General features: G+C 42.2%; 1 protein-coding gene across 2 annotated transcripts in view; it reads left to right on the top strand.

Annotated features, from left to right (window-relative positions):
- The window catches only part of HMGCLL1 (3-hydroxy-3-methylglutaryl-CoA lyase like 1), a 129,311-nt gene that overhangs the window by 49,886 nt on the left and 62,719 nt on the right, over positions 1-16,706 (top strand). For both annotated transcript variants that reach the window (XM_082252579.1, XM_082252580.1), the window contains one exon: positions 2,292-2,440. In XM_082252579.1, coding sequence (XP_082108705.1) covers positions 2,292-2,440 — 149 coding nt within the window. The remainder of the gene's footprint in view (positions 1-2,291; positions 2,441-16,706) is intronic.

Raw genomic sequence — 16,706 nt, 5'->3', positions numbered from 1 at the left:
CAGAAAAAAAGGCCCCTAAGATTCATACCAAACCCCTACCCGAAATATGGTTCTGGTATGGAGTGTCAAGAGGGACCCACACACAAAAAAGGTGTGTGGTCTCCCCAAAATCCATAGCTGATGCTTATCTAGGCACACAGCCTGGCTGACCAGGAAGGGAAGGGGCAGTGCATGTCCCTCTTGACCCATACCAGGCCACATACCCTGAACATTGAGGGGATAAATTATCAGGGAGGATATTAGTTGATATCAATTGGATATTAATACAGAATGTGTAAATGAACACATAACCAATTGAATTAATTGCAGTTCTCCATGTCTATAAAGCAAGGCACAGTATGAATAGATAGAAATCATTTAATTGCAGGAAGATATAGTATGGCTTTTATGAATGGAGGAGGGGACAGAAAGGGCTGGCATAGCTGGTGTTCTTGACCAGTGACTAGGACATATCCAGCAGCTTGTATTAACTGGAAAATTGCCGCTGAGAGTGTATGCAGGGGGAGAAAAGGATTAAAGATTTAAAGGAAGAAAACAGCCACCTGCATATGGGAATCTTCTCAATCAATCTACTGTAGGTACTATTCCTTGTGTTGACTGAAAAAACAAATCCCTGAACTTAAGCTTTAAATAGTTATGTGGTACCGGTACACTGAAACACTTTTTTGAGGAATTGATCACAAAGCTTCAGATAAAACAAAAAATATATGACTGAATGTTTAATTAGAAGGGAACCTACTTGGTCGAGCAGTGAGATATTCACCTTTTTTTTGTTGCTTTTCTCATTTAATGTGAACCATACTTTATCTAAAGTTAATCATAAGTTATCTAAGTAAAATATCGAAATCCCTGCCAAACAACAAATGATAAAACGTGTATGTGTGTTTTTTATTCTTGTGAATGATTGTCTGTATGTGTGTATTTCAGTATTCTAAGGATTTATTTCTGCACCACATTATTAACTTTTATTTGGTTTGAAAGGGGAAAAAAAAACTCCTTATGGAAAATATGTGTATTGCAAATGACCATTTGATAACACATTAAAGTGGTGGTAAACCTCAGTCATGGAATCTGAGCAAAGCACATATATCTGTAGTGTTACTTATCATTGTCCAAAGCTCTAAGTGTCATTTGTCTCTGGTGCTTCATTCCTCTGTTATCAGCATTAATCACTTCCGAGATTTTTTCAGGACACATGAGATAACATTTGTGTCGAGAGGGAGTGGGAGGGAGAGCTCAACAGAGCTTGTCTATTCACAACACAGTCCTTCTGCTGTGTGGAGGGGCATGTGTGACTTTCCTCCCAAAAGCTCTTACACACTGTAACTGCAACTTCTCTGCCCCCTCCTATGTGCTTCTGACAGGTGAAGAAAGATTTTAACACTTTGCTGCCATTTTAAAGGGTTGTAGACATAAGAAGACTGCAGCCTATGTAGCAGGCTTTGTTTCACCTCTGTGTATCATCTGAGGCTGTTCACTTCACTGGGTATATGTGAGAGTTTACAACCACTTTAAAGGTTAAATTGAAATTTTAAATGTGGTCACTGACATGTTGTATCGCCCATCGATTGTAATCAGGGCTGCTGTTAGAAAAATTGCGGGGCCCCATACAGACTACTTGGCAGGGCCCCCCCAAGAAAATATTAAAGATATATTTAGCTAGAATTACAACAAAATCACTATTAGCAGACACAAATATAACATAACTCGCATAATTCCTGCTAAATCTAAAAAAAAAAACTATGTTAAATAAAAAAGAAGATGAGATGAGAAAAATATACAGGCTGGGCAGTTGGAGCTCAGTGATCAGAGAGACAGAGACAGAGAAACAAAGTCACAATTTACAAATAAACTCTGGAGCATAGATAAGTGCTGGGAGGGGGCCCACACAAGGGAGGGGGATTAGTGAGGGACGACTGTCTCTTTCTCAACAGATAAAAGCTGATAGCAGGGAGAGGGACAGATCAGATTCAGGTGCTGGAGGAATATTTCTGTATTTGTTGTCCATCACTAATCCCCCTCTCTGTGTGGGCCCCCTTGTGTGCTCGGCCCCCTACAAGAGGGCTGGTGGTCCCCCCCTATCAGCGGCCCTGATTGTAATAAAGCAATATACATACATTTGTCTAAGCCAAATCAAGACAATAGTACCTGAGCCTGAAATGCCATAAAGTGGCTTAGCCCACATCAATGTGTTTCTTTTTCATTTGACTTGGTATTTAAAGCTGCATTGTTATACATTTCAAATGGGGAATATATACAAATGTGTATTCAAATGTGATGTGTCTTCTTAGATTGCAGCAGGGGCTAAAGAGGTGTCTGTGTTTGGTGCAGCATCTGAGACGTTTAGTAAGAAAAACATAAACTGCTCCATTGAAGAAAGTATGTCCAGGTTTGAAGAAGTCATACAAGCAGCACATGGCATAAACATCCCTGTACGTGGGTATGTATATATTTATTAATCTATTTTTTTAGCTCTTGAAAGCGATCCTTCCACTATGTGTTCTAAAGTAGAATTAAACAAGTAAAACAGAATGCTGGATACTTACTTTTCTCATGGCCTGTGTAATAAAACAGAACTTTACCCTCTTTACCTGAAAAAAAAAAAATCACCCTCAGCATGATGCTCTGCATGTTGATATGAGATGTTCCTACATTCATTATTTGAACAAATATTTTTACTTTTGCTTTTAAAATCACAGTGTTTACCATTGCCTGATTGAGTGAGGTACTGGTGATGTAACCACAGAACCATCTTGGGAAGTTCAAATCACTTGTGCCTTCCCACTCAGATGATGCAATGTCACATGTTCCAGGAGGCAGGTCCAAAGTTCCAGGAAGTAAGGGGAGATTGATTCATCTGCTCTTAGTGAAAATGGCCAAAATGAGAAGAATGGAGAAGCAAAATAGGGTATGCAAAGAATAAAAAGCCTGTAAATATCTATAGGTATCTGTTTATAGATTGTCATTACTAAACATTTCTGAAGGTGCCAGTGTTGTGATTTTTAAAGTAGAAGTACAGCCAAAGCTTGTTTGGCTGTACTTCTCCTGTGGATCACAGGAGTGCAGTACTTATTGCACTCCTGTAACCCGTTTTCAGCTGACAGCAGGCTGAAGCTCGCTGTCAGCTGATGTCTGGAATGCCATTAAAGTTCATGTGCGTGAAATGACAGGGGTCCCAATACTTTTAGTGATATACTAGTGGTGTACTTCAAACTCCCTGCTGTACATGTCTACATTAATTTCAGTATAACAGCTTTTTGTATAAAGTTCTGGGAGGTGACGGTGACCTTGCCATCATTTTTCAGAATACAGTTTTCCAATGTTCTAGCAGTTGATTTATCACGCTATTGTAGGGGTTGTTAAGAAAATAAACATTGTCATGCATACTGTGAACTTTCCAAAGCATAGGTAGGAGAAAATCAATTGTTTTCAGAAAGGCCCATTTGCATCATTACTTTACCTTGAGATAGTAGCATACTGTATTTTCCCCTTGTTTGTGCATATTTTCAATTCAAGTCCAAAAAGAGCCCATAAAACACAATGGCGATGTTCACATAATTGGTGTAATTATGCATGTCTTTCCTAAACCAAACACTTTTTTCTGTTTTTTTTTTTTTGTAAGCCTTTTTTTCTTTGCTATTGCTTGAATCACTGATTTGGAATGTGCATAAGGGGACTTTTGACTTTCCTGGCTGCATACTTGTTCCAGGTCAGTGACTTGGGGTTGACAGTATGCCTAAGTGCTATGTAGCCACTGCATATGATTTGCACAGGAATCATACTGCATTCCTGTACACATCACATGCGATGTCTGTGCGGTGCAATTTGAGCGATACATTTTGCATAGCTCAAATTGCATTGCATTCGCACCAAAATGGTGCAAGACCCTTTTTTTTCCACACATGAATCACATTGTATAGGTGTTCCCACCCATGAGATGTGATACTGGCAGTTGCACTGCATTTTGCAATCTGTTTTGGGTGTTGTTAATCTAACATTGACACTCGCAGCAGATCGAATGGCCGCCGCGCGATTGAAATGCGGTGCGGGAAATGCACAGAAATGCACAGAATTCACTGTGTTCACTGTGTTTCCCACACCTCATAAAGGGCTAAATAGGCTGTTCACTTTGCAAATGACTTTTCAGTTACTTACTGCATCTGGGTGATGTCTTTTTAGTTTTTCTTGCTGAAGAACTTAAGGCCCCTTTCATTCAGATGTCATTTTTTTGCTAAGAAAAAACTGATGAAAACAGATTCAGATTACATCAGTTTATAGCGGTTTGCACGTCTGTTCAGTTTACATCAGTCTAGATTAATTTTTGCATTGCTTTTTAGAACTTCTGGCAGAAAAAAGCATCACAAAAAATGCTCATATTAGTTCATATTGCACAAGAGATTAGGAGAGTTTATGGGCATTTGCTTTTATAAATGTTTTTTTCCAAACCATTTCCCTCCTTTTCTGCCTGAAAAACTCCTCTCAAAAATGCACTTGTTGGGGTTTTTTTCTGGCTCTAAACCAGTGTTTGTTTAACATTTTTCCAGTCAAGGCAGCCTTTAAAATATGGCAAAATCCCGCAGCACACCAGTGTGAGGCTTCGTTCACCAGGAGGTGCATCCAATCACTTTCGCTTTTTTGCATGTTCCCACGCGTTACACTTTTTTAAGATACGTCACATATTACATTTTTAATTTAATATTGGGCTGCTCTATGCTTGGTGAACACACTAAAAAGGTGCTGGCATAATTTTTTATATCATATCACACCAAAACATATGGTATCGTAGTACCATATGTTTTAGTACCATGTTTTTGGTTTTGTAGTCAGGGCAACCTATGGGGGGGGGGGACCTGTCCTCCTGTAGGGGGCCTGGGCACACAGGGGCCTAGAGAGCATGAGGAATGGTGGAGCAGAGAATGAAGTATGACAGAACGATGCCCTCCGTGTCTCTAATACAGCATCTAAAAGCGCGGTTTCTCCCCCTTTCCCTCTCGCTGGCTTTGTTTGCTGGGTAAGAGAGACACACATGGCCGGATTTAGGGGTGTACTGGCTGGGTTGTGCCCACACAGATTTCAGTTCTGCCCCCCCAGGCTGGCCAGCCTTTGGATGATGTGCTTGGCCGGCCGCCACTGAGCTCCTTCCCCGCCCCCGCCCACACCCAGGACCAGGACAAGGAGCCAGCAGCCTGGAGCAGAGAGAGAAGTGGTAGAGAGGAAAGAGCCAGGATGTGCACTGTATTGTGCTTTCCCCTCCTGTCACCTGTCAGAAGAGCACACTGTAGATCGCATTGCACTGTACACACACGGTTTGATTACCACCCCCTATCCACATTTCCTGCTGCCAAGAGGTGAGCAGCCCTTGGAGGAGTGTGTGTGTGTGTACAGTGATTTGTGCTGGTAGGGGAGATGGGGGAATAGTGTGTCGGGGGGGGGGAGGGGAATTTAGGCTAATAAGAGAGATTGGGGAGAAGATTTGTGCTAGGATAGAAAGTTTGAGAAGAAAGAGGATGTGTGCTAGACGGGTGATTTTTTTGGCGTGAGGAAGATTTGTTCTAGGAAGGGGGATTCAGGTGGGATCTGTGCTGAGGGGGGGGGGGGGGGGGATTAGAACTGGAAGTTGGTGGAATATTTGCAATTATTGTTTGGGGAGAATTTGGGCTTGAAAATGGAATTTATATTTTTTTAAGTATTAAAAATGTTTGTGTCCACTAATAATGATTTTCGTGTATTTTTGTGAAAATATTGTTTTGATAATTTCGTACGAGGTTGGGAGTCCCCTGTCAGGTAGGCTGTACAGGGCACCATGAATTCTAACAGCGACCCTGTTTGTAGTACCATGTGTGTAAAACATATGCTACTACAGTACCATATATTTTATCAGGCACCAGCGTACGCATATTTGCTAGATGGCGTGGGGGTACATTAAGAATTTAGGGCACCCACCTGTGTCTGCAAAAGGCAGTGCATTTTTTTTGTGGTGCGGGAAAACTTGCACATTTTGCACGTGTTTCCACATGGCATGCCTAAAATGTAGTTTGAATGGCAGAGCTATGCGGTCTGTAGGTGGTAAATCTCCCCCATCCCCCCTAAATCCTCCCTCCTAGCACAAATTCTGTTCACTTCCCCCCTCCATATCCCCCTCCTATCACAAAATCTCTCATTCCACCACATCCCTCTCATCACACAACAGGGTTTGATTACTTCTCACTATCCACAATTTTTGCTGCTGAGTTAAGGGGGGGTCATTAGGCCCTGTCCTATCTGATCTGAGGGTGATCCTGTAACTCTTGTGTATAGACAGGAGGAAGAGAACTGAATGCACCTCCTCCTGGCTCTCTCCTGCTCCCTGCAGCTATATGTATTATCAGAGGCGTAACTAGAACCTTCAGGGCCCCGGTGCAGGAAACCATGAAGGGCCCCCTGGACCCCTGGCCAGGGCCCTTCTCTTCAAGCCTGGGACTCTTCCCACTGATCCTGGGGCCCTTTGCTTTCATTGTGGGGCCCTTTATTACGGTCCCGCAGCGGGACCCTTTCACAAGTTCTGCAGTGGGCCACCTTCCTGCCATGTTGGGGCCTCCCCACAGTGGTGGAATGCCAGGGCCCGGTTACAAGTGTGACCTTTGCGATCCTGGAAGGTCACCCACTGGTGTCAGTCGTTTTTATTTTTTTGGTATTTTAAATCATTTTATTTTATTTTTTTACAATGTCACTGACTATGACTCTGTCCATTCAGAAAAGGAAGGAGCTGGCTGGTAAATTACCTATTTACCGACCCCTTCCTGGTTCTGACACATCCCCAGCAGCAGCGGGGAGGAGAGGGTAGGGAGCACAGTAGGGGGGGGGGCAGCATAGTGGGGGGGGGGGTGGGACCAGCGGAGCACACAGGGGCCCAGAGACAGCAGAACACAAGTGAAGTGGATAGGAGGAGTGGCGGGGGGAGCATACAGAGGAACCAATCTCCTCCATTTTCCTCCTGCAGCTACAGGAGGAAAAAGGAGGGCAGTGATTTCTCTACATGCTGCCCCCGCCATCCACCCGATCCAGGTGTACAGGGGAGCCGAAAAGGGCCCCCTGGAGCATGGGGCCCGGTTGCAACCGCAACCCCTGCAACCCCTGTAGTTACGCCCCTGTGTATTATATGTACTTTTAGGAGATCCAGCTAACCACCTGACAGTAAAGTGTTGATTGCCATCGCTTTTTGCTTTACATATCATTCTAGATAACATCCTCTTCTCTCCCTGACTGCATGCCAGTCACTCCTCTACACACACCCCATACACTCTGCCCAGCCAGATCAACTTCACCTGTGCCTCAGTGTACTCTTGCCAGAAAAACAAAAAGCTGTGCAAGCCGCCTGAGTTGTTCTTAGCAACCAATAATGTCATCGGTTGGCAGGATACGGGAGGATGGCCCGCACAGCATTCGATTTTGCTGGCCAAGAGAAGATATAGAAGCAAGGAGAAGGATATTGCCAGGAGGAGGTGTGGGTGGTGCTTTCTTGCTCCTACAGGATCACTCTCAGATCACATCAAGCAGGTTCGTGCAGTTTTATGTAATTTTGCTGCAGCACCCCTATTGAAGCTTCATGCCACCCCAGGGTGCCACGGCACCCTGGTTGAAAAAACCATGCTCTAATCTATCCTCCTGAAATATGCCTCTAAACTCCCTAATGTGCATGGACACATAGAATAACACTGAGCTGCTTCTACAGGCAAGAAAAAAATGCAAAACTCCTGCAGAAGTAGCATTTGTTAGGCCTCTGTGCATGGACCCTAAACAAAACTATTCTTTTGCCTAAAAACGGACATAAGAGGAACAGATTTAAATGGACAGCATTCGATTATATCCATTCCATTCTGGTTAAACAGATCTGAACGTTGGCTGCTCTGCCAAAAAAAATTGAACTAAACTGACATTAATGTAAACTGATGTAAACAGAAGATCATCCATTTACATGCATTTGTCCATAGAAATGAATTGCTGTCTGTTTTTCATCCGTCAATAAATGGATAAAAAAATTAACAGACTGAAAGCCTGTGTGAAAGGGGCCTAACAGGAGAGGAGCTTAGGGTCATGAGATTCTGCAAAACAATTAGCAAAAACAGCAAACGTACAAGCAAAAACAGCAAAAGTACAAGCTTCTCCTTAGCTTAGTTGGGGATGGTCGGCACATCTGTGGCCCTAACATGGCAAATGTTCAAGGCCAAATGGTAGTCTCTTGTCTTAGTCATACATCCCCTAGGGACAACATCCCCAAAAGTACTGAACCCTCCATGCCTAGGAAAGAAAAACCTGTTTAGGCCTCCTGTCTATTTATCACCCCCACAGTCACCTTCTGGATGCCCCCTTCCAGTGATTGATTTTAGTATGATAAATGTTCAGCTGATCATTTGAATCTCCCTCTGTTTGATCTGCAAGCTTTTTCCAGAGACAGGAAGAAGCAGGAAGCAATAAAACTCTCATCACAGGAACCCTGAGCAGACCAAAACAAACATCAACAACCACTCCACTCTCTACAGTGGAGCCAACAACTAAATTTACCTATCAAGCTTACTAAGAGGACACCACAAAATTGATCCTTCCACTATGGGGTCTAAAGTAGGCTAAATCCAGCCTGCAAAAAAAAATCCTGGATACTTACTTTTCTCATGGTCTGTGTTTTAAAGTGGACCTTTTTCCTCTTTCACTAAAAATCCCATAAGCATGCAGCTATTCATGCTGATATGAAATCATCTTACATTCATTTTTTAAACATATACTTTTTACTTTGACTTTTACAATTACTGTTTTTCCATTGCCTGACTGAGTGAGGTAGTGGTGATGAAAAAAAAATAAATCACCCACAGCATGCAGCTCTGCATGTTGATATGAGATGTTCCTACGTTCATTATTTGAACAAATATTTTTTACTTTTGCTTTTAAAATCACAGTGTTTTCCATTGCCTGACTGTGTGAGGTACTGGTGATGTTACCCTGGCCACACAGAACCATCTTGGGAAGTTCACATCACTTGTGCCTTCCCACTCAGATGATGCAATGTCACATGTTCCTGGAGGCAGGTCCAAAGTTCCAGGAAGTAAAGAGACATTAAAGTGGTAGTATATTGATTTTTGTGACTTTTACCTACAGGTAAGCCTATAATAAGGCTTACCTGTAGGTACAATTAATATCTCCTAAACCTGCACGGTTTAGGAGATATTTGCACTGCATGCAGCCACTGACGCTAGCGGCGCATGCGCTCTGAAGGTCCGGTGGACCTTCTGAGTTCCTTGCCGGGAAGTTGCCGGAAAGTTAAAACCCCACTCACAGCGCCGGAGCCGCCGAACCCGGAAGAGACGCCGAGGGATCATGTCAGCTCCAACAGCGGTGTCCGGGGGTCCGTGTCAGGGCTTCGTTTTAAGGTATTTCATAATGAGCTAGTATGCGATGCATACTAGCTCATTATGCCTTTGTCTTGTAGGGGTTTTTTTTTTTTTGGAGTATACTACCGCTTTAATTCATCCACCTTTACTGAAAATGGCCATCCTAAGAAGAATGGAGAGAAAAAGGTAAAAGAAGATAAGCAAATAATAAAAAACCTGTATTTTTCTATGTTATTTACCTAGGTATCGGTTTGTAGATTGCCATTACTAAACATTTCTAAAGGTGCATTTGTGGTGATTTTTAAGATGAAGCTGAAGTTCCTCTTGAAAACTCCCCTGGGTTTCTTATCCCTGGCCGCTGCAAGTATTTCGACACCTGGTATTCTGGGGGTGTCGAAATCCTGCTCCCCTGCCATGCACTGTGATTCTTCCTCCTGGCCCATACATCCTGTAGCGTTATAGGAGACAGTGGGAGTCACAGCAGTGCTGATGGTGTTTTAAAACATGGGCTTCCAGAAAGGTAAGTATATAACCTTTTTTTTGCAAGCTGGCTTTAGTTTAGTTTAAACCCTCTTAAACATTAAACATTTGTCAGATATGTACAACAGGCACTTAGATGTGCATCCATTGCGTATCACTTATTTTTGGAACCCTGGGGCAGATTTTTTCCAGATTGTGAACAACTCCAGTGATTGACAGCTTGGGCTCAGCCTTGCACCATATCTTTAATGTGCAGAATTAGTGGGCAATAATGAAACGTACTATAAGTAGAAAGTCAGCCCTAAGTACTGAACCACAAAAATTGGTTAATATTTTCATAATAGAACCTTGGCTTTCAGGGCTCCCAGGTGATCTAAAATATAATACATATAATGCAAGTTCCCTTCTTTACATGTCTACATTCATTTCAGTATAGCAGCTTATTGTGTAAAGTTTCTGGCATGTGAGGGTGGCCTTTTCACTGTTTTAGCAACTGATTTTTTTGACTATTGTAGGTATTGTTCACTCAAGAATCATTTCCATGTTGGTGAACTTTCCAAAGTGTAGGTAGAAGAAAATCAATTGTTTTCAGGACAGGCCAATTTGCATCAATACTTTACCTTGCAGTAGCAGCATACTACATTTTTCCTTTGTTTATGTATATTTTCAGTCCAAGTCCAAAGTGAGTCGAAAAGACACAATGGCAATGTTCATATAATTGATGTTATTATGTGAGCATTTCATAAAGTAAACTGTCAATATCTGATTTTTTTATTGTTTTTGTAAGTATGTAAGCCGTTTCTGTTTCTTTCCTACTACTTTCCTAATAACTGCACAGCATGAAGCAGATATCCTACAGAATGACCTGGACAAAATTACGGAGTGGGCAACGACATGGCAAATGAGGTTTAATGTGGAGAAGTGTAAGGTTTTGCACTTGGGGACCAAAAACGTAAAAACACAATACACGTTAGGAGGGGAACCCTTGGGGAAATCAAAAATGGAGAAAGATCTGGGAGTCTTAGTTGATGATAGATTAGGCAACAGCATGCAATGCCAAGCGGCAGCTTCCAAAGCCAACAGAATATTAGCATGCATAAAGAAAGGGATGTATTCCAGAGATAAGACTATAATCCTTCCACTTTATAAAACTCTGGTCCGACCGCATCTGGAGTATTCTGTCCAGTTCTGGTCGCCAGTCCTCAGGAGGGATGTGTTGGAGCTGGAGAAAGTCCAGAGAAGGGCAACTAAACTGATTAGGGGGTTTGAGGACCTTACCTATGAAGAGCGGCTGCAATCGCTCGATTTATTTTCCCTGGAGAAAAGACGTCTGAGAGGGGACATGATAGCAATTTATAAATATCTTAATGGGGATCTCAGCTTAGAAGAAAAGCTGTTCATTCGAAGGAATTGCATGAGGACTCGAGGACATACAATGCGATTAGAGGAGAAGCGTTTTAACCTCAGGCAACGTGGGGGGTTCTTTACTGTTAGGGCTACAAGATTGTGGAATTGTCTACCACAAGAGGTGGTTTCTGCGGGTAGTATGGTGACTTTCAAAAGACTCTTAGACTTACATCTCAAGGATCAGGAGATTGAGGGCTATGTTAGATGATTACAGTCACACACACCTACACAGGTTGAACTGGATGGACTATTGTCTTTATTCAACCTCACCTACTATGTAACTATGTAACTTTCGGAATTATTGATTTTAGAACATGCATAAGTGGACCTTTGACTTTCCTGGCTGCCTAGGTCAGTGGGGTTGACGGTAAATAGGCTGTTCACTTTGTAAATTCCTTTTCACTTACAATCGACTTTACCCCAAGCTTAGTGAATGTGGGAAATTTTCACTTTTTAAAGAATACTCATTCATGTTCAAGGCTGGGTGATTTAAGTCAGTGGAGTTATTTACTTAAAGTGGATGTAAACCCTCACATATACCCAGTGAAGTGAACAGCCTCAGATGATACACATAGATGAAACGAATCTCCCTACATAAGTCTTACTTGTATATCTCCTGTCTTCAGCTTTCTAAACTCTTTAGAAAGTGCACATTGTGGTAGAAATCTTGTTTTCTCATTTAGCACTGAGTGTAGAGTCTAGGCTTACACTGTACGAGAGCTGATTGGAGAAAAGACACCCCTCCCCCCTTCACATAGGCAGAGGAACGAAGAAATATACAGAGCTGATATCTGAATAGACCAGCTCTCTGCTAATCTCCCTCTAAGCTCACAGCCCAACACAAATTTTCAATTGCTTTTATCTCATGTGTCGGAGAACTTGTCAGAAGTTATCATGCTGATAACAGAGGAACGGAGCAGCAGAAAATTCAGCACTTAGAGATTTGGATAGAGATAAGTAAACACTACAGATTGCATGAATGGGGTTTACAACCAGCGAAAATTCCCTTGAAAAGTGAACAACCTATTTATCTTTAGTAAATCAACCCCCAGGGCTGCTGTTAGGGGGTATAGGTAGTCCTTCCATACTGGGTGCAGGCCCCACTGGGTCAGTACAGGCTAAAGTAATCCCAGAATGCAGACAGGACCACACCCCTCATCTGCTTCTGCTCTCCTTCTCATTGGTAGAGTGCTCTTTTATAAGGTCACCACAGGCATTAGGGCTTTACTCTGACAGAATTACAGGAAAGATCAGGTCTATTTTGGTCAAGTCACAAATCAAGTGAAAATACTGATCTACCCCAATTTTCACCTTTAAATCAGTTAAAAGTCAGTGGTCAGGAAAGGTTTTGTTTTATTTTCAACATTAACAAAACTGCTTTGTGCTTTTTTCTTGGCATATTAAAGAAACACTTTGAATGCCCAAACAGCTCAAAATCCTTCGTCCGGTCATGTTTCAACACCACAGTCATTAAAAAGTATTTCCATTGTTAAACAGCCAGTGTCCTAAAAATCAGAACACACTGAGGTGTTTTAAGTGACTGTGGTGTCAGAAACATAACAGGCACATTAATTTAGCTTTAGCACATCTTGAGAAAATGCAAATATTTAATAAATTAAAAAAAGTAAAGTCATTTCAAGTCATATATCTCAAGTCAAAGTCAAGTCTCAAGTCATGAATACCAAGTCAAAGTCAAGTCAAGTCTTTTATTAATTTTAGTCAAGAAAGTCTCAAGTCCTCAAACTGGTGACTTAAGTCTGACTTAAATCAAGTCATGTGACTCAAGTCCCCCACCTCTACTCCATCCTTGTCAGACCCTATACTGTTTCATCTGCCTTATAAGACTTTTATTGCACTCTCTGCCCTTGTAAGAACCTGTACTGAGCCCTCCACCCTATCAGGTCCTGTACTATGTCCTTTACCCACATCAGACTAAGTACAGTGCTTTACACCATCATGAATCCTTGTACTGTTTCATCTACACACATCAGACCATATGCCATGTCCTTTACACTGATCAGATCTTTAACTGTGCCAGCGTACTATACACTAGAAGGAGGGACACTGGGAGGGGGTTATACTTTTCAACTTTGTAGCAGTTGCAGAGCCTTCTATCAACTTTAACTATGGCAATCTCATCAGAGTATTTCTAAGACTCCATTCATACTTATGCAATTTGTCATGCAACTTTGGACATCAAATTTGCATGATGAGTTGCACCCTATTCTTTTCAATGGCACCTGTTCAAATTTGTGCAACCTAAAGTCACGGCGACTTTGAAAAGCTGCCTGCACTACTTTGGTGTGACTGCAACATTGATCCATAGAATGTACAATCGGATCAAAATCACACCAAAAGTCACAATAAAGTCACGCTGGAAATCGTGAAACTTTGGAGACGCGCTAATGTGAATGGAGCCTTAGACTTCTTGATTTTAAGCTAACTGTTGAAACTGCAGTAATAATAAACTGAGTGATACCCTAGTTTTTAACAAAGGGTTGCTTTGAACCTGGAATTGGTAAATAACATTTTTTGCAAATTTCCGTAGACAGTTTAATTCACTGCTATAGGGTCTTTAACCGCTTGCCGACTGCGCACAGTATATTTACTGCGGCAGTCAGCCCCGGCTTGGCAGAGTGACGTAGGGCTACGTCGCTAGCCTGTCACCGGGTTTTGAGCCAATAGCGGGCGAGCGCGCGCCCACTGAGGCGCGCGCCCGCCTCGGCTCGTTCACAGAGGAGTCCGGGCATGTGACCGGCGGACCCAATGTCCGCCGGTCACACTACGATCGTCGGTAGAGCGGGAGAAAGGCAGGCGGCTTATGTAAACAAGCCGCCTGTCATTTTCCCCTGTGTAAAAATGGAGATCAGACGGTTCTACTATGTTTTTACAATAGGAGACATGTCCCATCACAGTTAGAAACACGCCCCTAGGACACACTTAACCCCTCCCTCTCCAATACAGTTAACCCCTTCCCTGTCATTTTTACAGTAACAGTGCATATGTATAGCACTGATTACTGTAGTAATGTCACTGGTACCCCCAAAAGTGTCAAAAATGTCAGTCAAGGGTCCGATCTGTCCACCCCAATGTCGCAGTACCGCAAAGAAAATCGCAGATCGCCGCCATTACTTATTAAAAAAAAAACACCAAAAATGACAAAAATCTTTCCCTTTGTTAGTAAACACGATAACTTTTGCGCAAACCAATCAAAATACGCTTTTTGCGATTTTTTTTTTTTTTTTCAAATATAGTTTTATTAAATCATTTCATACAAAAACCAACAAGACATAACAATTCAACAAGTTCCCAAAACATAAACACAATGGCAACAGTACATCCTCATAGGTAACTCTCAACTATATCTCAAGATGGTATTTCAGACCTTCATATATTAGCCCGTCTGGCACCTGATCCCAATGCTGTTGCCCAGTTTATTATACCCTCCCACCCCCCACAGAGAAAAGAGGAAAAAAAAAAAAAAAAAAACAAACAAGCATCTCCTCCTCCCAATCCCCCCCTCCCGTAGATGAACGACGCGCCCCCCCCCCCCCCCTATCTCCAGTCCTCTATCAAGCCCTCTTAGCTAGCAAAAAGTCGTCTGCCTACCTCTGATAACATAAACAGGTTCCATTTATCCCAGATACTATTATATTTTTCCTGCTTATGTTGTGAGGACAAGATCAAGTCTTCCATTCTACTAATATTTTCTACCTTCCGTACCCAATCTGAAATTGACGGTGCTCGTGTTTTTTTCCACAGTAAGGGGATACATGCCTTTGCAGCATCTAATAGAAAAGGTATTATTGACCTCTCATACTTTCCACTTGGAATTTCAGAAAGATGGAATAGGAAAAAGGCTGGGTCCTCCTCTATCTTATAATCTGTAAAAGTTTGGGTCAAGTTCCTTACCTCCGACCAAAAGGGCCTTATTACTTCGCATGACCAAAAGATATGTAAAATTGTGCCCTTCTCCTTCCTACACCTCCAGCATTTATCTGTCTCTTGTGGATACCATTTGTGTACTTTGTCCGGTGTGTTGTACCACCTGGTAAGTATCTTAAAATTTGTTTCTTGGGATTTAACGCATCTTGCAGGTCTAAAAGTAAATCTAAGAATCCTTTCTATTTGTTCCTGGGTGAGCTCACGGTTTAGCTCACTTCTCCATTTCTCTACCCATGGCCAATTCATCAACTCTTTTGGTGTGGTTAATAATTTATATGAGGTTGCTAGAGTGCGCGAAACACTCCTTCGTCCTTCACATAATCTCTCAAACTCCGTCAGTGGTCTATCAAATCGCTCTGGATTCGGTATCGATGATAGAAAATGGTGTAGCTGATTCGCCTGCCAAAAGGGTAGGCCAAATGGTCCCCCTTCCTCTTTTAATTTTGCAATCGAGGGCCACTTTTTCTCTATCAAAAAAGCTGATACTTGTACCTGCCCTTTTTCTTTCAATTTTATATACTCTTTCCCCTCCATACCCGGAATGAATTTGGGATTTCCCAATATTGGAACTAAGGGTGAATCCATAGTTGTTAATTTTTGTTGAATACCCTGATAATGGCTTATACGAAGCGTATTACCTATTATTGGGTGGGTTTTCAGATTTCCAGGTAGACTTGGGTAACACCATATTGCCCTCTTTAAATCCACCGTAGTTTGCGCTTGTTCAATTTGCGTCCAAAGTTTTGTACTGGACTGGTGCCACCACTCCAGTACTCTGCTTAGGTGTATACCGTGGTAATACTTGCGTACGTCTGGTACTGCTAAACCCCCGTACTGTTTTGACACCACCAAGGTACTACGGGCTAAACGAGGCTTTTTCCCTGCCCATATATATTTAATAAATAATGTGTGTACACTCTTAAAGAAATTATTTGGTATTTTTACCGGTAATGCTCGCATAAGGTATAAATATTTAGGGAGGATATTCATTTTCAATAAGTTACATCTCCCAAACCAGGATTGCAGCCCTCCTTGCCACTGTCCCAGCATCTTCCTCGTCTCTGCTAACAATGGCGGGAAATTCAGTTCAAAGACCTTAGATAAATTTGTAGGTACATACGTCCCCAGGTATCTCACTGCCGAATCCTTCCATTTAAATTTAAAACTAGCTTTTAATGTAGATAATTTCAACTTTGGGATACCCACCCCCATTGCCTCCGATTTCCCATAATTTATTTTGAAATTGGAAAATATTCCATACTGCTCAATTTCCTTCAGTAAATTCGGCAGCGAGATCTCTGGGTTCGTTATCGTAAACAAAAGGTCGTCGGCGTATGCGGCGATTTTATATTGTGTTTGTTTCAGCTTTATCCCCCCTATGTCCGGGTTTGCTCTAATTCTGCACAGTAGGGGTTCCAGCGATAAAGCGAACAGGAGGGGAGACAACGGGCAGCCCTGCCTTGTACCGTTTTTTATTACAAAGGGGTCTGAAAGAATTCCGTTTGCTTTTAC

This window comes from Pelophylax lessonae (genome assembly GCF_965119305.1).
Source record: "Pelophylax lessonae genome assembly, chromosome: 3".
Taxonomy (NCBI): domain Eukaryota; kingdom Metazoa; phylum Chordata; class Amphibia; order Anura; family Ranidae; genus Pelophylax; species Pelophylax lessonae.
Note: the sequence above shows the minus strand (reverse complement) of the source record. Positions and strands in the feature narration are given on the sequence as shown.